Genomic DNA, 22,493 nt, shown 5'->3' on the forward strand with positions numbered 1-22,493 from the left:
GTGATGGTGCTTCTCCCAGTCCTTGTGCTGGCAAAATGAGCCACAGTATCGTGCTGTGTTGCAACCACTGCAGGTTTCACTAGCTTTCCGGCCACAGTTCCAGCAACTCTAGAAGCAAAAGAGGAGGGAGGTAGGAGAAATTAGCTACTGTCCAAAATTTTACAGTAAAAACAGCTGGCAGGGAACTGCTGGCCAGCCCCCTGCCTAAGGACAGCTTAGACATCAGTAGGTGCTGCCTTGGGTATCTGAACCTGTTCCACAGGAGCTCCAGTCACCTGGAGGACTCTGTCTCGGAAGCTGGGCAAGAACAGAAGCAGCTCTTTGCTAGTACTAATGATGCAAAGTCCAATTATGTCCCGCATCCAGCAACCAGCAGCATGCTGACTAATAGAAAATTTCAGTAAAACTTCTGCTAGCTCCTCTTACAAATTTATTAAAACAAATAATGAAACATGCACACACACAAAAGTGCTTCTCCAGAAGTGGAGAGGAACTAATGCAAGACAAGAAAGGGAAAAAATGACTTAACACACAGGTAGAACTTGCTGACCTAGGAAAACTTGCTACCCTAGTAAAACCTAATTTTTAATCATCTGAGTAATACCATTTGACTCAGTGGCACTTCTGGCAGCGAACAGTTAAGCTAGAGTCTAAATCTTTGGCAGGATGGGGAAGCAGAATATGTGTGCTATTCACTTTAACACACTCTATAGCTCTGCCAGCTGGATGCTGGAACACAGCCAATCCCTTAAGTGATATTCCTCAACTACTTTAAAAAAAAAATCCCAATTCCAGAATGAAACAAAGACCTAAATCCAAAACAGTATTTTACGGAAATTAGACTTTTAATCAGTATCAAGCGGCTTTAGAAAACATTCCTGCGTTAGTTCCATGTTCCCTATTTTTGTTGGTTTTTATTGTTTTGGAGGGTTGGTTGCTTGGTTTTTTGGGGTTTTTTTGCATAGGTATATACTGGCAAATGTAGCAAGAATAACTGTCCTGTGCCCAATTGTTCTTTGAGATTGAAATCAAAGGTACACAGCATTCTCAATTAATACTGATTAAACACACAGACTAAACCAGGTAATTACAGATACATGTGTTTGGGACTTTTTATTTTTTAATTCATAAAATTGTTCCCATCTTTAAAAACACTTTAAAAAAAAGGTGGAATTACCAACACACAGAAACAGATGTTTCTGGTAGTTAAATGTCAGGAATTCAGACTCCTTGTCTGAACCAGGCATCACCTGGTTTTGATTCAGTAGTCATTGTTTCAGGTTCATTTGCTCACACTCTGTCCAGTGCCAGAGACGTAAATTCACCTTTGGAAAAGAATATCTATGCTATTTGCAAACACCTTTTCTTTAAACAGCCTTTATCTCCACAAAGAAAAATAACTGTCAGTAATTTAGACCACTGTACACGGACATGTACACACACAGACATATTTATGCATACCTCCAAATGACCTGATATTTTTGCATTAGCATTTTGTATTAGCATTTCATTCTGCTAACAAGAAAGATAATGAAATGTGATGTACCTGGATTCTTCTTCTTTTGCTATAATAATATTTCCTTATTATAAAATTTATTTATTATATATGATATTAATATATTTATTTTTTGTATTTTAAATGTATCTATATTTTATTTATTTTACATTCTTTAGTATATATTCTATTTCTATATTACAATATTTCTTTATTTCTTTCATATTAATGAAAGTTTCATTTTGACAGCTTCATGCTTGCTTGTATTGTGATCAGTAAACATGGTGTAATTCTGTTCCAATTGTACTTCCACAGTTTCCACATATTGCCATGCCTGCTGACCTCCCAGCTATTTGCTTCCAACTAAATTGCCAGCCATGGGTTTGGTCCATAGTTCCCTTTATTTCCCTATCTGAAAACAAATGTACATGTACAAACATCCCCACGTAGACTTTTCCAAAAAGACACCTTCCTCCCACGTGGAATAATGCTGATGCCAGCCAGCAAATGCCCAGGTGCAGGAATTCCTGCCTTGTGCAGATCTGTTTGCAGCACTGAAGTTCATGCTTTAATTGCGTTGGAATTACTGTGAGAGTGTCAAACTTATTCAAGTATCTGTTTCAAAGGCCAGAAGAACCTTCACTTTGCTTCCCTTTTTGAGGAGCACAGAGAGATATGACTCCAGATGTGACCAGAGCCACCACAGAAAATTTCCACAGTATCTTACCACGTGATCTGTATTGATGTCAGCAGTTTAATTCTAACACTATTGGTTCAACTTTCTTATTAAAGTAGACATCAGTTAACTATTAGATTGTACAGAACATGAAAAGTGATACATAGGTGCAAGATTTTAATGAAGTGGTGAAGTACTAAGCTGGCTCCTTACATGATTACTTAATGTGTCCTACATTGTTTGGTATGTGATTTTGTTCATTGGACATATTATTTCTAATTTAACAGGTCATTACAGCTTTAGTGTAATTGTGGGAATAAAACCACATAAAATACAAGAATTTCAAAATAAATTTTACATCTCACATTTATGCAGCAATTTATTGCATTTAAAAATTACTACAGTGCAAATTAAAATAAACACACACACACATCACAGGGAGCTTGTACTGAGACAGCAGCTGGATTTGGTGTGCAGAACTCCCTGTCCCACACAGCCCTCACCATTGTGACCATTCGTTGCTCCTTCCCACGTGTAAGTAGTGAAAAAGAGCAGCAAAGATCAGGCTCGAGCACCACAAGCTTTGGAAACAAATCCTTTCTGTTCCCAGCGCTGGCTGATAGCCCCAAATTCCACCAAAGAAAAGCCAGGCTCGAGATGCCAGCTAATAGCCTGGGCTGTGCTTCATACACCCCTGCTGCTCGTGTCTTTCCAGCAGATGCAGCTATCACAGACAAAGCCTGACCTCACTGTGGGATTCAACTCAGAGTATCTTCCTTCCTGGGATGCTCTAGCAGGTACCAGCAAAACGGAGCGCCCTCGCTGAGGTGTGCACACAGCACCTTGGACAACAGATGGCCACAGTGTCACCTTGGTGACAAGATGGCAATCTTCATACAAGGGCATATGGCCACAACTATGGACTGCTTTGCATGTGATTTAAGACTATCTCCTGTCACTGGCAAGATCCAGCTGGGAGGCCTATCAAAGTTGAGGTGATGCACTTCAATTACAGAAAATCAAGCAAGAGAAACAGGACTTTAAAAGAACCTGAAGAAAGGCAGCCAGGTTAATCAGAAGTCAGACAAACATAAACTGTGAGAAGAAACTCAATGAACTCAGACTCTCAAATATGAGATGGTAGCCTAAAAGCGGCAGTAGCACCCAAACATCACTGCAGTGAATGTCTACATCCATCTCTACAAGGATTAGCAGAAGCAACAGGATCAAAATTCTCTTAAGAACAGGAGCAAAGTGCCTAGAGATGTTGGAGAATCCCCATCATTAAAGCACAAGAAAAGCAGGGGGAATGGTGCAGCTAGAGTTAATCATGGATTGGAAAAGGGAGAAGCCAATCTCTCAAAGCCTCTGCTGGTCTATATATTCTGTCTTTAGGTAGTGACCTACTGCACTGCACTTCCAGCTCATGCTCTATAGAGTTCCACACATAGCTAAAACTAGGAGAAGGACTGGACTGCAGTTTAACTGTGTTGATTTGCCTATGAAAAAGTGAGTTTATACAAAAGCTAGATTCTCAGACTACATAATTCAATTTAACTTCACTACCTTGGAAATGGATTAATTCAATGAAATTGAGCTAAATTACACCAGATGGGAATCTCACTCCAAATTTATGCCACCGATCATATTTCATCCTCCTCTTTCAACTGACAAGGAACATCAGTCTTAGGTCACAGCCTTATCTTAGGTCAAACTCTCAATTCTCATGCACTTAAGCTTCCATCTTTGAACACTCTTGTTTGCCCTCATCAAAATTCTTAAAAACAAAAACGTCTCAATTTCTCTGTTCTCCAGTACCAAAACATATGCTTGTCAGTAATTTTGCCCATCCTGTTGCTTTCATCTCTGAAATTTTCAACCAGAATTGAGTATTTGCTTTCCTCTGACACTCCAACTGAGACTTAGTATACAGCTTGCTTAAATAAATAAAAAAAAAAACCCTTTGTTCTGTCATCTTTGAGAAATTCTGGATTTCCCCAGTTTACCGCGAAAGGAAGCATGGCTGGTATGAAGAACTCAAGATTTTTCCCAGTTCTGCAATACCCATGACATTCAAAACTCTACCACTGCTAACCACAAGAGAAGGAGCATCGAGAAAGCACTGAAACCACAGGGGCGTAAATGAGAACTGTATGAGCTGCTGAATAGCAGTTTAAAAATCCAGCAAAGTTGTTTATGAGAATTTTATACAAGAGTCATTAGAAAGGGAAATATATTGGTACTTTGGAAATTCCCACACTGTGTCAAAATGACATTCAAACTTTTAGATGTTTCTAGTAAAGTTACACCTATCATGGAACACTTCAGGTTTGCCCAAGCCACTGTTTATTGAGTGAAATACATGAACTTTCATTCAAGTCAGTGAGAGTAGCTAAATCCTGCAAACAGAAGTGCAGAGCAGCCCACAGAAGAGCCGTGCAAGCTGGCGAGCCAGGCTTAGCTTAGCAGTCTGGGGCAGTGCCAATGCTCACATCACATCTGGACTGATCGTGTGCAGAACACATGGCTCTGGTGCCTCTGTACTACCCACCACTGCAGAGGATGATGTGCTTCTTTCCAAGAGATGCTCTGCCAAAAAATTAAACATTAGCTGACATAGGTATTAAACTTAATACCAGCCTGAAAACTAGGCTTGCCTGAACCATACCATCTGATGCTCAGAGTCAGGTTTGCTGGCATGGTCCTGGTCCCAGTGGATTGGTCAGCAGAGATTGAACCCAGCTGTCTTTAAAATGTCAGGTGTGATTTTCACATACAACATGAACCACTGCAATATAAACAAGCCCTAACATTACACATCTCCTAAAAGCAGTGTTGGACCAGTTACATACTTGTTCTAACTGAGCAGATGTCAGCACCTGCTTTAAGTAGAGAGAACTGAAACATTTGTGTTCCTTCCCTGTCCCCAGCCCCCAACCTACTCAAAACTGAGGGATAACACTGAGTGTCAGATTTTTCAGTGGCATTTTATACCAAACCAGAAAGACAGATGTTTTGATGATCCCAACCCCACTTACAATCTGGGCAGTCAGGCTCTTTGCTAAACTGTTCACCCTCACTATTAAAATTGATTTGCAAAGCAGCACATTGCAGCCAAAGCAAGCATAGCAGTCATTACAGAGTAGGCTGCTCACACATGTTTCTGTACTTAGCCAAGCCAACTACTGATGAATGGGTCATTTTTTGTCAAGCAACTGTAAGGAACTGGTAAAGAAATAATTCGTGGCTCAGAACAGCCATGCTGACAGGTAGGCTTTGTCCTAGTCCTTTTGCTTTCCAGCAGCAGCCTGCTCAGTCAGCTGGTCCTCAACCAATTTCAATAACAGAAAAGCATGAACATTAGCTGGTCAGTTGCAAGGTCGTATGTTCAGAAACTATGAAAATGTTTAGAAAGTAAATGCACGGACACTGAAGCAGTGGGAGTGCTAGTTAAACCATGCTGAACAACTCTAAGATAAGTAAAGAACAATAGTTCAACAAAGGAGTTCAAGTCAGAGTCAGAAATTCTACCTATGCTATGTAACATGGTCATTCTCAAAATCTTGCAGACGACTTCTTAAAAGTCAAGATGCTTCTGAGTATTACACCTCTCCTATTAGTCTTCTTACTGTCTCATGCTCTCTTAATTTTGGAATTTTGATCTCATCATAATATGCTCAACTTAACTTTTTTTCCTTGAAGACAATCTTGCACTCAGGGATCCTACTTTTTCTGGGTTAAAGACAAAGCAAAACAGAATACCGAAAAAACCAAGCAGAACCAGGGGAAAAACCCAACCCAACCCAGAAATCAGCAACTCCAACAAAAAAATATCAAAAATCTGATCTACTTTTCTTTGTTCTCTGAAAGTTCTCTGAAACGTCTTGGATTAGGAGGCTGTATTATAATAATCACAAAAATCCCAAGTCTTGGTACTAGTCATCACTTTGAGAACTGCAGCAGACTGCAATAAAAAAAGAAGCCGCAGCTAGGTCCAGGATGCATTTTACTGAATAACAAATCAAGGGAGAAACCTTGCCAATAGACAGGGAGTGGCCATATTAGTTGAAAATTGTATCTGATCCGTTACAAATCTGGCATCAAATTCTCATCTCCATTCATAGTTACAACAGCCAAAAGAAATAACGACACCCAGGAGAGAAATATTGTCTGTCAGGAACTGCATGGAGGTTATATAGCAGCCTATAGTGAGCTTTCTTGAGCGTCTTGAAGCAACGTCCCAGCAAAGGTAAGGAATGAGGAGAGGTGCTTGGCACTCCCCCTGGACCTGCAAGTCTTCAGAGGCTGCACTGGAGCAGTCTCAGATTTGAAACTGGAAATATTCTAGCTCTAGAAATTTTACTCCAGTGTCTTAGGTGCACAGGAATCTGTGCTGCTGTAAGTGTTCTGCTGAAAGTTGTAAACAGAGAATTTATGCAGACTTAAAACTTAGACAAATGAGGAGCAATGTCCAAAGAGAGATCCAAGATATAATTAATACCAAAACAAATGTGGAGTTTTATTCCTCAAACCTGAAAAACAGAGTCTCATCTCTGAAGAAATGCTTTTCAAACATTGGCAAACTGATTTCCTGTCCTCAAAGATGAAGGAAAAGTCCAGCCCATTCTTACAGAAGTCACCCTCAAAGGAATCCAAACCAGCCTGACTTTACAGGTAACTGTGAGAAGCATTGCTCTAAGTATTTGGAGTTTGTCATAATTAGAAGCTGAAGAGGAACTTCTTATAACTCCAACTCAAATAAGCATTGCCATCATCTCCCTTCACAGTTAATCAATCACCTGTAAACACAAACTGTCAAACTTGATTTCTCTCTGATGGCTTACTAAAACTTGCGGCTCAAAACAGCCACCTTGACGACCACAGGGGTGAAAGTTGCAGGATCAGGACCCTAGACCTCATTTCTAGATCCAGGAGGCTTGTAACCTCCCTGAGGACACACAGCCCTGAGAACACCTATAACCTTAACAGCCACATTTCATTAGAATGCAATTAAAAGAACTGTTTGCCTAAAGTCCTGTCCCCAAAAAGTGAAAAACCTTACAATCAGTTCTGCTGCAGAAGAAGTAAAGATGCTGTTATGTGGCTTTTTCTAGAGTTTTAACTGCTCAGAAGTTATTCACAGCACACAAATTCCTTTGGATTCACATTTGCTTGTGGAAAAATGGGCTGTATGTACTGGCACATAAGTACTTCCTCTGTCCTGCTCATGCTATATCAGTTCACTAAATAGATTTAATTTGCTGTTTCCTCCAAAGGTATTTACCTTTGTAATTTTGGTTTTAACAATAGAAATCTCTTGTATATATACACATACAAAATGAAAGCTCTTTAATGACACTATGTCAGAAAAATGCCCTTTCTACAAACAGTGCAGGAAAATGTCCTTGAGTATCTTAGATACAAAAGTCCAATAAATTGAATTTATGTCTCATTTAATCTACAATGGAACAGCTAGTACTTAAAGGGTACATATACTTCCCCTAGTCCCTTTCTTCCTGAGAAACTTTCAGATGCTGAAAATCAATTCCTTTTGTCTCCTTGCTATTCATCTGCTACACATTAAGGAGAAACTCTGGGCATTCAGTGATCCCACAATGGTCTTTCATCTCCAGAGAAGCCTGGTATGAATTAAAAACTTACACTCCCTCAAATTACAGATGCATACTGCAGCATGCCACTGACTTATGTGCTGGTGATTTCTGCCAGTGTTCTCAGCATGCTGAAGGTAGCTCATCTGCATCTCTCAACTTGACTCTTCTACAACACTGCCCATCCAACCCATGCAAGTGTTTAGACATGAGCATACATAAGTGTAGGTCCCCATGTAACAGGGACTATCACCGACTCTTTTCCTCAACTTCCTGATGTTTAGAAGTTATTTTAAAAAGTGTGTTACAGTCAAGATGTTAATATACAAGCAATAAATACTTCATGAAGGTAATGCTCTTTCATTTCAGTGGTCTTGAGAAATGGAGATTATATACAAGTAACTTCTAACTGACAAAATTTCCTTGTCATGTCTGTTTTTAAGGACAGTTTTAACTTGGGACTCTTTTTTTCTTAACAAGCATAAAATTTAATTGCTATCTAGACTGATGCAATACTGGTCAAACACACACTGCTCTTTCACTCCCAGCTTCCACACAGTCATGGTGTCAGATGTCCTGTATCATAACAATTCAAGGTTTCCACTCTCGGGTCTGAAAGTACATCAAGGCTTAACATACTTATTCTTGTTTTACTCTTTGATCTCTCAGTCTTTTTTCTTCTGCTGAATGCTCTTTGCCCATTCCTCAACTCTGAAATATTCCCTGCAGCCAAAGCAATATATTCAAAATAAGGAAACACTTGCAAATTTACATTCACATTCTGTCCTACAGGAACCATCATCTTTTGCTAATTGCTTCTACATACAACACTTTCCCAGACAAATTTTTAGCCACCTTGCTCTACAATCTCTATTATAAATAATTTCTTTGTTTAAATTAGATTTCAGTGTCAAATGTTTTCCACTGAGCATCTTTTTATCTATTCAGTATGGTAGTTTGAAGAGCTTTAAAAAGAAGCTACTGAAAAGTTTTTGGGACTTTAGCTGGTCAGAGTGACCCCGAGATATGCCAGAAAGTCCCTTTTCCCAGCCTGGCGGTCAAAGAAGGAGTCAGAACTCTTCATTTCTCAGTCTCAAGGTCGTTTATTGTATCTTATCTATAAAATTCTTTCTCCTGGCCTGCCAAGGTCCACTCAGCAGGACAGTCCGAGGCACTCTGCCCGCCCCTGGGTGGTGTTATCTTGTTATACTAAAAACCACGTGTACATTATTTACAATTACTTTCCAATACCTATCACCTATGTTAGAGAGTAAGCTTCTACTCTAAACCAATCTAAAAGTGCCAACATCACAACAGAAGATGGAGGCCAAGAAGAAGAAGGAGAAAGGCTGGACACACCCAGATTCCTCCATCTTGCTCCGTGAATCCCCATTTTAAAAACCCCAAAAAATCTATTTTTCACCCGTGATAAATTCATTATCATTCTACTTAAACTTTTGTGGCTTGTAATTCTTCATATAAGGTTGGTAATTGTTTTTTCCAAGGGCTAAATCAAAGGATCAGGGGTCTTGGGCTCTGTGTTAAGGTCTCTGAGCCCCCTGACAGGGTCTCGAGTCCTCCAGGGCAGCCAGAGGAACTTCCTGGGTTCCAACAAAAAGTCAAATTAGAACATTATATGTAACCCTGAGCAGCAGTTCAAAGGTGAGAATGAAGCTCAAGTTCACTAGCTATTTTGGGCTTAGATTACAATATAGCTAAGAGAATTTGGAACTTGGTGTATGCCTGACATACACATCCAGAATAGCTGTGCAAAGAGTTAATAGTGGGGTCTGATGCCCTGTGCCACACAGATTAAAGCCAGCTCAGACACACCTATGGTTTGCAGGCACAGGCAACCCCTGCCCAGCAAGGCCCTTACCTCACTTGAATCCTCCTGCTGGTTGATGACAGCCAGGGCGTCCTCTGCCGCCTGGCGCTTGGCTTCGGCAACAGTGCGCTCCATCTTGGCCCTCTCCGAAGTGATCATGTCGTGAGCCTTCCGCTCGGCCTCCGACACCGCCTTCTGCAGCTCGGCCATCGCCTGGCGCTTCACTTCATTGACAGCTTCCTCTGCAAAGCAGGGAGAAACCCGCATCAGCACAGCACATCTGGACACAAAACTCGAGTCAGCACAGCACATCTGGACACAAAAGCCATGTCAGCACAGCACATCTGGACATGCCTTCCTGGGACCGACGTGGGAAATGCACCGCTGTTGTTATCATTATGTTGAGATTACTTTCAATTATAACCACAGTCGTCATTCTGAGTAGGACACAGAGGAACCTGGTTCCTCAAGCATCCTCAAGTAGCACTGAGGTGCTTCTCTTCTTCCCCATCATCAAATTCTCTACCACTAATAATGAGTCTTGCTATTTTTATTCTCAGGCAGTACTTCTTTAAGTACCATAATTTCAGATCCCTGGTCCATTTTATTTGCAATCTTTTTGAACATTGAAAATTAGTTTTGCAGCACAGCAGATATATGCATATACTTGACAATTATTATTGAAGACATATTACAGAGCTTTTTAAAAATGTATTTTTAAGCTTGGGGAAATTAAGACAGGATTTATGGTCTTTAAAAACCTTTTTCCCCGTATTTTAAAAAATAAATACATGAAGTTTAAAAACCCCAAGAGTTTACTTAAAAAATTTAAATCACTGGTCTAGTATCTTTTTGTGGACATACTGTTTTATGAGAAAAAAACCTGCTTATTAACATTCATTTGACCTCCTGATTTGTCTTTCAAATCCGTGTTTATACTTGAAGACTTCACTTCCTGGCTCTTCTGAGCTCTTGAGCACACCCTGCCCAGCAAGACTATGGAGCATAATTAACACTGAGCAGGGGCGCCCTGCGTCATTAAACTCAAACCTTCATGCTTCTTGTAAAACAACCATGGTAGCATGAGTCCTTTCTTTGGTACATACAAGTGTCATATCTTTTATTTCAGAAAACATGGATTGTCTCAAATTAGTTATTTGGCTTTTGATGCAGGAAGAGTGCAAAGATTTTACTAATGAACAGTCTTTTAATTGACAACTAAAACAAGTAATTTCTTTTTTTTTTTTAATTAACTGCTCTAATTAACAAGGAAACCATCCTCCCCCTGAATTAGTTTATCTAATTTTCATCTTTATTCAAAGCAAAATGACAATGATTAATTGAAAATTTAATAAGCGGTAATTATTAACTTGGCAAACCTAATACCAATTAACACTCTATTAAAACTAATTATGACATGTTTCATTCAAGTGTTTGCACTTAATTGTTTCATGCACTTAAAACCCACCTTAATTAAATGTTCTGTTTAATTAAAGCCACAGATTTCTATTAAAAATGTTTTACTGTAGATTAAAATCTAAGTATTAGAAACAGTGTTATGTGTTTGAGTTTTAGTATTTAGCCCATGTACTTGTGTGCACAAACATGCAGACATAAACCTGATGTACAGATACTCAGTCACTCTCCTGAGTTACATCTGATAGCTCTACACGTTATTTAAAAAATAATGTCTACATGAAGTCTCCATTTTCAGTTATTAAGCAAATTACAATAAAGTCTTAACTTTAAACCTTGTATTGACTAAAACAACTAACATGAAAGAAGAGCTCTCTTGAGGAGTATGTGTGCATGTTACACGTGTGTGTATCTACAAGAGATGTTTCAACTCAAATTTTCAAGGGGGTGGGGAGGGATTTAGAGATAAAACTTATGCCTTTATTTTTATGAGGCTGAAAATATGCCCTTATATTACCCTACCATAAATGTTGTTTAGGGAAAGCCTCAGGAGAGGAAAAAATCATACCCTTCAACCATACAGCCAAGGCTTAATTTCCTTTGAATATTCAAGGTGAATTAAAATTCTATCTAAGTGGCAATACAGGACAATAATTTTTGCTTACGATCAAAGCTACAGCTAGTCTAATTGTATATGCAAATCAGGCAATTTATATTTAAATTATGCATTCCTATTCTAGTCCCACAGGCACATGGAGATCAGCAAAGGGAATTGGTAGGACATTTGCAAGGTGCTTGAATATTTATTACCAACTGTAACCATTCACTGATCATGAGAAAAGAAATATACACAGGCAAACATACAGATGCAATTTTATTACCATTTTCAGAAAAACGAGGCAACTTAAATACAGGCGTTTCATGTCTGTGAACTGCAGTTACTGACAAAGTGGATTTCTTTAAGAAAATCTGTGTTCTTGCTGATATTTGCTACTAATAGAAATAATCTTTGAATGACATGATGCACTTTTTTTACATCATATAAATTTAGTTTTACAGTTAGATGTTTGCAGTGGTTAGAAATGCCAGTTTCTTATAATAAACAGAAGCAAAATGCTCCAACATTTTTACATGGACTTCTAATTGCAGTTTTTCATCCCAGACAATCTACTTTTCAGTCCAAATATAGAAATTGAAAATTATATAATATCTTCTATATTGCATAAGTTTTTTGCAACACTTCTTGCATGCTCTTGCATGAAGATGCCTGAAAGTGCTTAAGAGGCCATATGCCCGACTGATATTTTTTGACTGGCTTAAACTATGGATTGGATTTTAATATTTCCATTAACTTTGATGACAGAATTTGTATTGTGCTATACTAAGTCTGAAAATAAATAAGTTAAAATATGTCAGGTCACAATGCACCATCATTATTTCTATATATTACAAACTCATGAACATGTAAAAAACCAGAAAATTTTGTATCATTGATCTTCTTTACAGCTTCTCTAACTAAATACTACTGATATTTTATAGGCATGGAATATTGATAAGCATAGATATTTTATAGGCAAGCTTCATAGTTTAAGATATGTTTGTGATATGGGTGATGGTGAAGGACATTTTTAGTTGCCTTGACAATGCTGAGCTATGAAGACCAAGAAAGACCAGCACCCTTCCTTTCCCTGTGCTTCCAGAAAAGGAAGAGTGATTAGATTCCAGTATCAGAGAGCAGAAATCTGCAAGTTTTTAAAACCAAGTATCTAAGATGCATGTACCTGCATCCTCTGCCTAAGCATTCTTGGCACAAATTCACTGTCATTTTAGGAATGCAACTGAAATCTTCCACCCCTTTGAGCAGCATTAACACACAAGAGAAGCTCCAGGAAGCAAACAGCTTGTGTGGAATAGGCAGTACTCAGCATGGTCTGAAGTCCTTGGAGCAGAGTTAAGAGAGGTACTTATCTTTCACCCAAAATGATGATTCACCAGCCAGCTCCTGGTCACCTTCCTCACCTCATCGATACATTTGTCCACATGATGAGAAAAGAAAGGTGGTGGGCAGATGTGCAGTCCTGTGCCACCCCAACATTTTGCATCATCTCACTCTCAGGCTGACCCTGGCGAGGGTGGCCATTGGCAGTTGGTGACAAAGAATTATCTCAAATGACATCAGAGGCCTATTCTGAGAGAGCTGGATTGCACCTTTACTGCCTTCATCATGAAACTGTGGACACCTTCAGTTTGAGACCATCCTCCTAAAAATGCAGGACCATGGTTTATGAAAGCAGTATGCTTTCTAATGTTTGACTAGACTTAGTAACAGATTCAGGTAGCATCCTGCAGAGTCACACTTTTATTCTCCAACTCACAGGCACAATCACTTGATTTAAACCCATATCAGCCTGAAAATAAGACTGGAAATGGAACCAAAGGAAAAACTTCGTTTCAAAGGAACTGATGACATAGATGTTCACAAGATGACATCACAGGACCTATACACTACCATTCATGAATAGATGCGGTGTGAATGGACATCCAACTTCATAATTCAAGCCAAAATCTTTGACTAACTTGTGTTAATTATGAAGAAACTTTTTTCTTCTAATGTATTGAATCCATGAGTCATAAATAACCTGATGCCAAATGACATCAAACCCTAGATTTTGCAAGAGGACTGAAGTTTTTGAAATTTAACAGAAAAATGTTCCTCATAGTGAGATTTCCTGGGATTGCATATTTTTTTGTATTTTTCATTTAAAATGTTAACATAAATATGGCAATATGAAAATATTCTTGGTCACTGAGTTACAAAGGCTACTCTTTCCTTGGCCAAAACCAAGAACATGTACACAGTTTTGCTATTTTTCACAGAAAATACAATAGTTTAAAAAACATTAACATATTGAAAAATGTAGACTTTATAAGATAAACCCACATTACACACAAAACACAGCTTCTTGTCTTATGCAACAAGATAACAGCATAACATTTTTACCTGTATGGTGCATATCTGGTTTAAAATACATTGGAAAGCAGTAAGCATTTACAGGAGATTTGATCAGAAAGCATCAAAACTGCTGCATATTTGCCATTTAATCATTAACTGCTGCTCAGACAGCTGCTGCAGACTTCATGGTTATACAGGTGTTCAAAAGCGGGGGGGCGTGTTTGGGTGTACAAATAGCTCCTCGACTATCTCGAAGGAGTTCAAGAGCTGCCTCCTGGCCCCTCTGAAAACAAGGAAGCTCTGATGTCAGTGTCAGAAGAACAAAGGTTTAGCTCCAGCACCACAGTGGGATCCTTGCCAGGAAACTCCTGTGCTCAGGCAGAGTTTCAGAGTTAAGAAAACTTTGCACAACCACAACGTCTGCCCAGGGTGCTTTCCAGGCACAGGCAGATGCTGTCAATGCCCTGCAAACAGCCAGAGCAGCTGCAGAGATGCGAACTTGCTGACTTCATTGCACACTCTGCAGGTTTATGAGCACAGGCTTCACTGGGGCTGACAGGCACAAAATCTTTTTTAAATTAAGAATGGTTACTTTGCATAACTGACGTCTTTTTTTTAACAGGTGTACTTGGGTTTTTTTCCCCTCCTTTGGGAATTCTTACTTTAACTAGGTAAGAACCCCGAAGCTTAAAAAAACCCACCCACACTAACCTCTTTTTTTAAAAATTGCTAACAGACAAACTTTTAACATATCAAGTTTCAGCCTGAAACCATTAGAAGCCCTGAAAATAGGGGTCCACATTGGAAGGACTGATATTCCTAACTATAGCAGCAGATGCTTCTATTATAAAATTATTTAATGTCCCGATCAGTTCCAGTGTAAGATTATTAAACACAATTTCTTCTTGTTACTAGTAAGCCCTTCCCCTGCCTCCCAATTTCTCACATCAGTGCATTAACAACTGCACACAGCTGCCAGACGACTAAGCTGGTGTTTTTAAACAGTTCTTACCAGCTTTCTTCCAGATCTCCTCTGGCACATATCCAGACGCAGGCCTGTGAAGGAATTCCCGATGAGATTCTGCAGGAGGAGGGGGTGAACAGGGAAAAAGAAAGAGCATCATAAGCAATGCTGGCTTGTTGAGAACAAGGCTTAGAGAAAAATACCTTTTCTCTTTAATTATAGCTCAGACAAAGAAATCAAGTGAAGCTTTTCTCTCCTCAAAACAAAGAGGATGCCACGGCCGTAGCTCATGAATGTCCTGTAGATCAGATCAATTCTTACGATTTGAATGCCTCATCTTAAGCCAAGTGAAGACGTTCATTTTATTTTTATTTTACAGTGTTTTGAGTCAACTCTGTATGACACTATCCACACTTTTAAGGGAGGCGTTGCAAGACAAACTGAGGGAGTGACATGCTTCATCCTTTCTCATTGCATTTATGAAAAGGAAAAAGAAAGGGCAACAGTGCAGGTCTGGCACTTCTGCTCTGTGCAAAATAATGAGTACTTATGAGTGCAGATAAAAGTCAAAATGTCATTCCAGTGATCAAATAAGTTGTCCGCAGAAAAGCAAAGGGGTGTTTCTCTAAGTTCAGAGCTATGCTTTCCTGTATCTGAGCCCATGGTGGCAACTGTAGCTGCAAGAGTTTGAAAAACAGAACCTTTAACTTTAGGTTAAGGCCCTAAATACATGCTGGCAAACAACCTCACTGGAGCTGAAGCTCGTAATTCACCCATATATTTCAATCACATTTTGACAGCTCTTTCCCTTTCTCCTCTTTTTTTTTTTTTTTTTAAGGTTTAACCTTTAGGCCTGGGCCTAAGAGTTTTGAAACCAGCAAGATCCCTTCCACAGGGACTTCAAAGAGCTAAGATCAGACAATACAAAAAGAAAATTCCCTTTGGCCTGAAATTTAGCATAGAGATCCTCAGCAGATGAAATTGAAATTGCTCTTTTCAAATGCAATATAAAAACTGATTAACTATTATTCAAAGTAATAGAGGACAAAATGAAAAAAAACCACAACCAAACACATAAAACTAAATTTGTTGCCATGATTACTATTGCCAGTGTGTCAGAATTCAATTGCCTAAAGACAATAACTTGATTTGTTACATTACAGACAGGTTTGAATGTTTTTGGAGATACTGCTAAATCAAATACCTGTTTGATGTCTGGGCTTGAAATATAGCAAGAGTATACCTGCCATTCTTTGAACACTAATTTTGACTAAATGTATTTATTTTTGTACCTTAGGAGTTTTTATTCACTAACTTGGTCAAAAAGCAGTATTTTTAAGAAAAAGTGAAACATCAGGTGTTGCAAATAATTTCTTACACCACATGTATCCATACAGTACTGTTTACATACAGCAGCCCACATAAACTTAAATGCTTTTAAAAGATGATGATATTGCAGGCAGCTAATAAAGGTGAAAATGACAGGAGCTTTTTCAACAGAGAGTAGGGAATCCCTGTGCACTGCTTCACAGATGTAGTTTCTAGCATGAAAATCTGCAGACAGTGACTGGAAGTACATCTTCCTATCTGACAGGCAGCTGAGTGGATTTATCCAGCTATTCTGTTTGTCACTGAAGTATGGGACAACAATTTAAAATGGATTTTTGTCTGTGGACTTTCACAGCTCTCAAACATAAAATAGTAACACTGCATGTATGTGTGTGTATGTGTGTGCGTAGATTTTGCAAAACAGCTATTTATACTGGTTTAATCAACTTGATAGAGGATTTCAGGCCTGATACCAAAAATGGGAAAATTCTCAGTATGGCCTGGCTTGCATGATTCTGGAGATGACGAATAGCCCTATGTACAGTTTTCACCCCTTAAAAGCTTTTAGACTTACAGGCACAGTGCCAGTTCTGTTAGGGGGACAGAGGCAACAGCAGAAAATATTGTTTGAAGGCTCAAGAAAAATAAAGGCAAACAATAAAACCACTCTTATTTGCTCTTCATGGAATACCTGCAAGAACAGACTCAACCAGGCTCCAAATGTGACAAAACAAGGAGTTTGTAACATTCACGTCTTTGCTTTGTATTGAGCTTTTCTGTCTGGTATTTAAGGTACCATCCAGTGCAAGGGGAGCATAACCTTGATTTAAGTCTATGGCTCTTCATTTTGAGGGGGGGGCAGGGGTAAGAAAGGAAAAGAAAGCAAAAGGACAGAGAGATGTGGAACTGATTTTTTGGTACACATGACTTTCCAAAAATGGAATCCAATGACATAAATGACCAGATTGCCAGATAATTGTTAAAATTTCCAAAACATAAACATCAATCAAGCTCTTATTCCAACCACAAATTATTTACATGAGGAATGAGATCCTCTGCAAGAAGACTTAAATCAAGAGCTTATGAGAGACTTTCCCATAGTTCGGAATGGTGCACAAAAAAGACAAGAAGCACTTATGAAGATAATAAAAACCATACTTTCCAAGCCAGAAAAATTTTAGTAACATGGCTATTGTTTAGTCAGTGGTGATGAGTCTGTGAAAACAATCTTCTTTTAAGGCTAAACTACAGGAAATGACCAGAGGATATAAATTTTATATATTAGTGCTTTTAAGGTAAGGAGTCCTTCAGCTTAAGAATCACAAAAATTGCTCACTAAAACTGAAGCACAAAAGATCTTAAGTTGGACATCTAGCAATCTCAAACCAAGATTAACACAGCTGAGTGAAGTCCCTAAAATACTAAATGTAAAAGCAACTGCAAAAAGCCATAATGAGGACAACACATAATATTAAATAACTAACTGCAGCACCTAGAAGTCAAAGTAAATGCTGCCTAGAATAAAACTGAATGAAATCAGACAACAGTAAGAATAATCTAAAGTGACAAGGCAGATCATTCAGAAAAGGATATTGGAAAAGGCTTTACATGTCAAGACATTACAACAAAGGTTTGTAAATGGTGAAAATGCAACAATACCATTATGCAAAACAACAGCACGTACACTACTGAATTTACTTGAAATTCATGGCAAGGCATGAAAGCATGTGTTGGTAATTAGTCCAGTGACTACTGAACCAAAGGAAAAAGATGAGCAAGGAAAATAAAAAGCATATATGTATATAAGAATAGTCTGTACTTGTCTGTAAGTGTTTAAATGAGGTAAAAACAAAAGAGACTTTTGATATCAAAAGTGGTATGGGAGTTTTCTATTGTAATATGAAATAAACTTGTGAAAGAGTAAAAAAGTTGTTGGAGTGGGAGAAGAATACACATGAAGAAAAAAAAATTGCATTGGTTTCAGCTCTCACATTCGAATGAAAAATTTTGGTGGCTTTAAGATAAAGTGAAAAGATGCTGAAAGAGAGTGATGTGCAAGGATGTGGAGAGCTGTGAGAGCAGCCATAAATATGGATCTGCAAAGTGAAACTGAGATGAAAGGCTAAGACCAAATAAATTATATGAAGTCTTATGTGATCATAAGGCTCAAACCCAACAAAACAGAATAGAAAGACTTAGAAAAGAATTGTTCAGTAATCTCAAAGACCCTAATTCACATTTGGAAAGAAGGACAGAAGGTAAGTTGGCAAAACAAAAGAATTGAGTTTTTTATCACTGGACACTGACATGCAAGTGTATAACACAAAATATTAAGAAATGGAGATGAACAGCTGATGTTTTGATGATCTTTTACAATTTACTGCATTCATGAAAATACTGGCAGTGATAATAATACCCTGCATGCTGTACTGAATATTGAGGCTCAAAAATAATAAAAGCTACATATAAGCAGCCCTGAACAAATTAAAGATATATGCCTTTTAATGTATTTACCTGGTTTCCACATTTCAAATGCAAGTTATGCTTCATTCTATCCTATAATATTCACTGCCCTGTTTGTAAGAGTCAAGTTCAAAAATGTTCCACATAATGAAAAATAGAGATAGAGATCTGAAGGTGGGTATTACTGATGAGACTACTTTGCAAACCTGGTTGGGGGGCAAGTGTTCCCGGTATTTTTAAGTACATCTTTGCCCTTCTTTGCTCTCTAATACATTTTTGTGGTTATTGCAACACCCCTTGAAATTGTGTTAAAAATATAGTTGTTGTGTTCTCATTGTAAAAGGAAAAGAAAAGCCACACTGTATTACTGAATCATCCTCAAGCAGAGGCCATGTCAGAGCTGAGCACCGAGAACACACACATGCAATGTTTCTGCAGCTGAAGCCCTACCTAACAGCATGCAGTTCACTAAGCCACAATCTAGCCCAAGCCTCCCATGCAGAAAGTAGATTAAGAGCAATACTTAATGTCATCAGTGACCAGCATCACAGAGGCTTTACATTCTAGAATTACAAGTTACAAATGTTATTGTGGTATTCACAGTATTACGGTTTGCTCATGTTGAGAATATCATGCATATCACAGTACTGCTGATTATCTGCAAATGGCAAAGGAACAGGTTTATCATCACAGCATGAAGAGACGTGTTGGCAGGAATGCTCTGGCTAACGCTGAAAACATGATGGTGAACAGCTTTAGAAAAAATAAAAGGTGTCTGAAAGGGTTAACACTTAAAAATGTATTAAGAAATGCTAACCTATGTGTTTTTCACAAATTCATAGACTTCTGAGAATCTTGGTTTCCTGTGGCAAATCCTCCAGGTATTGCACTCTTCAGTTGGAGATTTCAAACTCTATTTTGTAAGATTTCCATTCAGATAAATTCAACAGACACAAAATATCAACACTGCTGCAGACCTTCTAATGTGTGCCTGCTCCACTTATCTAGAGCCACAGCTGCACTCAGTATGGTTATAGATCTTGTTTATAACCCATGATGCTGAAGAACCCTCATCTTTAATTTATCCTACTGTGTGTATTTCAGTATACAGTGTCTGATATGGGTAATTATTCACTATTAGGATGAAAGTTGCAGTCCTGCTGCAGTATGTAGTACTGAAATTCTTCAGCAGAAATGGAGGAGTCGGATGATATATTATTCACTTCATAGACTATCACAGTTAAACAAGTGAATATATATAAAGTCTGAGTCATTTTTAGACTTTCATAAACTTGTATTACTCAGACTGAAAAGACCCTCTTACCTTCAGCACATTCTTGGAGAATAATGGGAGCTTGTAACCTGCTGTGGCTAGCTAATGTGTGTATTGGATTACTTTGAATTAAAATGAATGATCAAGTATTTAATTTAATTTTTTAATTAAAAATAGCAACAGAAAAATATTGATCAGATATTGCAAACTTCCAGACTCAACATGATTTACAGTGATGTCAAATTAAAAGAAGCGGAAAAATCTTTGGCAGGAAAAAAGTCTACTGGTTCAAAATGACCACCAGAATTTTCTTCAATTACTTTTCAACTCAAATTATCCATGCTAGATCTCAGGTCAGAGTTTTTCAGCAAGACCTATCTATGAAGACTGTGGCATGTCTGTAATGAGAAGTTATCACTTCAGTGATGATATTTGAATCGTAAAGAAAAAGAAACAGAGGCACAGATAATGTAGCCATATGGACCCCTATTTTTTCTTTCTTACTAGTGAAAATACAGGATGGATTTAAAGGCTGGATTACCTTGTTGGAAAAAAAAACCTAAAAAAGGTACAAAGGGAATTCACGGACATTTAGAATCCCTGTAGTAAATCCCCCAATATTTACATGCTGTGGTACTTTAATTAAAATATTGGAGCAATTTTCCAATCCCCTTTTCCCCACTTCAAAACTAAAATAAAAAAGCCCCAAAGCATCTCAAGGCCTCACAGACACTGCTTTAGTTTCATTATACCTCTGAATGTTAGGGATTTCATTTTGTTAACTAGATTACTACCAGATTTGAGGAAATATAAGGATTAGCTTTCCACAGACTCCAAAGTAAGCATTTTCTCCCTATCATGTCAGACATAAAAGCACTTCTAACCAATATTTACAACTGATATGGATGCTACATCACTGAAGCGATCCAAGTTTCATGTTTGTGAGTCTCAGAAGTATTTTTTCAACCAAACAACCAAAGTGGATGTGTTAAAATTGAATGGACTCCAACCAGTTTATTTGTACCCACAGTACTGCAGAGCTGACCAATGTATCCAATGCCAAAGACTGTGCTGTATAATTATCTTTTAAGCCAGAAGACTTTGCTGCTTCCAAGAATTCATCATGACATATACACAAATGCTAAGATAGGCATCTAACTGTATGCTTGATCTTAATTTTATATTATGTACCTATTGTTGCGGTGATGACTATTTTTCTTGGATTGTAATATTATCTATAAAGTTTTGATGAATGTCATGAGTTCCAGTTTCCTTAGAGAACTTTCATTTTTCTACCTACTAAGCACACAAGCAGCATGGCCTATCTCTTTTTGCATCACAGCTTCACTAGAGAACTGAGCCACTGCTTTAGATTTATTCACAAGTGTTCTTCCTGAAGTTGCAGATGTGATTGACGTTTCAGATGCCGTATTTATGAGTCTTCCTTTACATTACATTTAGCACTGTTCATACAAGCCATTACCTGAACACTTTCTGAGAAGGGCTCCTCTAGGGACTTATTAGTGAACTATGGAAGCATTTCCATAACCCTTCCTCCTACTGATTGGAGCACATTTATAGAGCTATTGACTCAAGTAATTTGACATTCACACAAAAAAGATTTGTTCGTTATCAAGAGGCACCAAATATTACAGTAGTAACTCTAGAAATTTACTAAGAGAATGATGGAGATGGGATTAGATTTTTTTCTGTTTTTCTATTTGCAATTAAATAAATTTTTGACTTGGTAAGTTATTCTTAAAGGCAAAAGGGAAAACACAGTTGAAATATAGTTTCAAACTAACACTTATTCTATCGATTCTATTCTGTAATTCTAGTAATGAACAGAATTTATGATGATTTTGAGTAGATGGCATTGGATGCAGACAATTTATTTTTTATAAGACAATATTAGGCAAGCAAGCATAGTCTCCTTTTGTCTTTAAAAGATCAAGATCTTTTGTCTTTAAAAGATCAATAAAAAGGTTGATGTTTCTTTACCAGATGTTTCTTTACCGAGATGTTATTTACCAGACATGCCACAAAAGGCCAAAATACTAGTAACTTACAGAAAGCCCCCAGATTAAAAGCTTGTTGTTATAGAGCAGAGTCCTCTCAGAGTAGTTGTGTGAGGTACTGTGTGAGAGTGACTGTGAAGGTCTGCAGGGGGGACAGCCCAGCTGTTTGGTCTGGTCCTTGTAAGGTGGCTGCAGCCCACCCAGCTCAAGCTCTGTTGCCTGAGCCAAGGCCTGCACAGTTCCATGGAACTACACAACAAACAGACCTCAGACACACCTGCACAAGCTGCAGTGATGGACACAGACCCAGGAGGATCATGCATGCATGACCGTGAGCATTCGAGATCTTGTTCCTTTCTTAAACAGAAACCAAGTACACCTAAGAAGTGCCTATCTTTACAACTCCATTTCCTTAGAAAGACAACTTCCAAGTTAAGTAATTTGATTTAAGAAGGTGAAAGCCCTCTGT

General features: G+C 38.2%; 1 protein-coding gene across 4 annotated transcripts in view; it reads right to left on the bottom strand.

Moving 5' to 3' along the window:
* Positions 1 to 22,493, bottom strand: part of RUNX1T1 (RUNX1 partner transcriptional co-repressor 1) — a 115,305-nt gene that overhangs the window by 3,704 nt on the left and 89,108 nt on the right. For all 4 annotated transcript variants that reach the window (XM_030969534.1, XM_030969543.1, XM_030969555.1 and 1 more), the window contains 3 exons: positions 14,990 to 15,058; positions 9,660 to 9,850; positions 1 to 108 (listed from right to left, as the gene is read on the bottom strand). The exon at positions 1 to 108 is cut by the window's left edge and continues 3,704 nt beyond it. In XM_030969534.1, the coding sequence (XP_030825394.1) occupies positions 1 to 108; positions 9,660 to 9,850; positions 14,990 to 15,058 (368 nt within the window). The remainder of the gene's footprint in view (positions 109 to 9,659; positions 9,851 to 14,989; positions 15,059 to 22,493) is intronic.

Source organism: Camarhynchus parvulus, chromosome 2 (genome assembly GCF_901933205.1).
Source record: "Camarhynchus parvulus chromosome 2, STF_HiC, whole genome shotgun sequence".
In the NCBI taxonomy this organism is placed as follows: domain Eukaryota; kingdom Metazoa; phylum Chordata; class Aves; order Passeriformes; family Thraupidae; genus Camarhynchus; species Camarhynchus parvulus.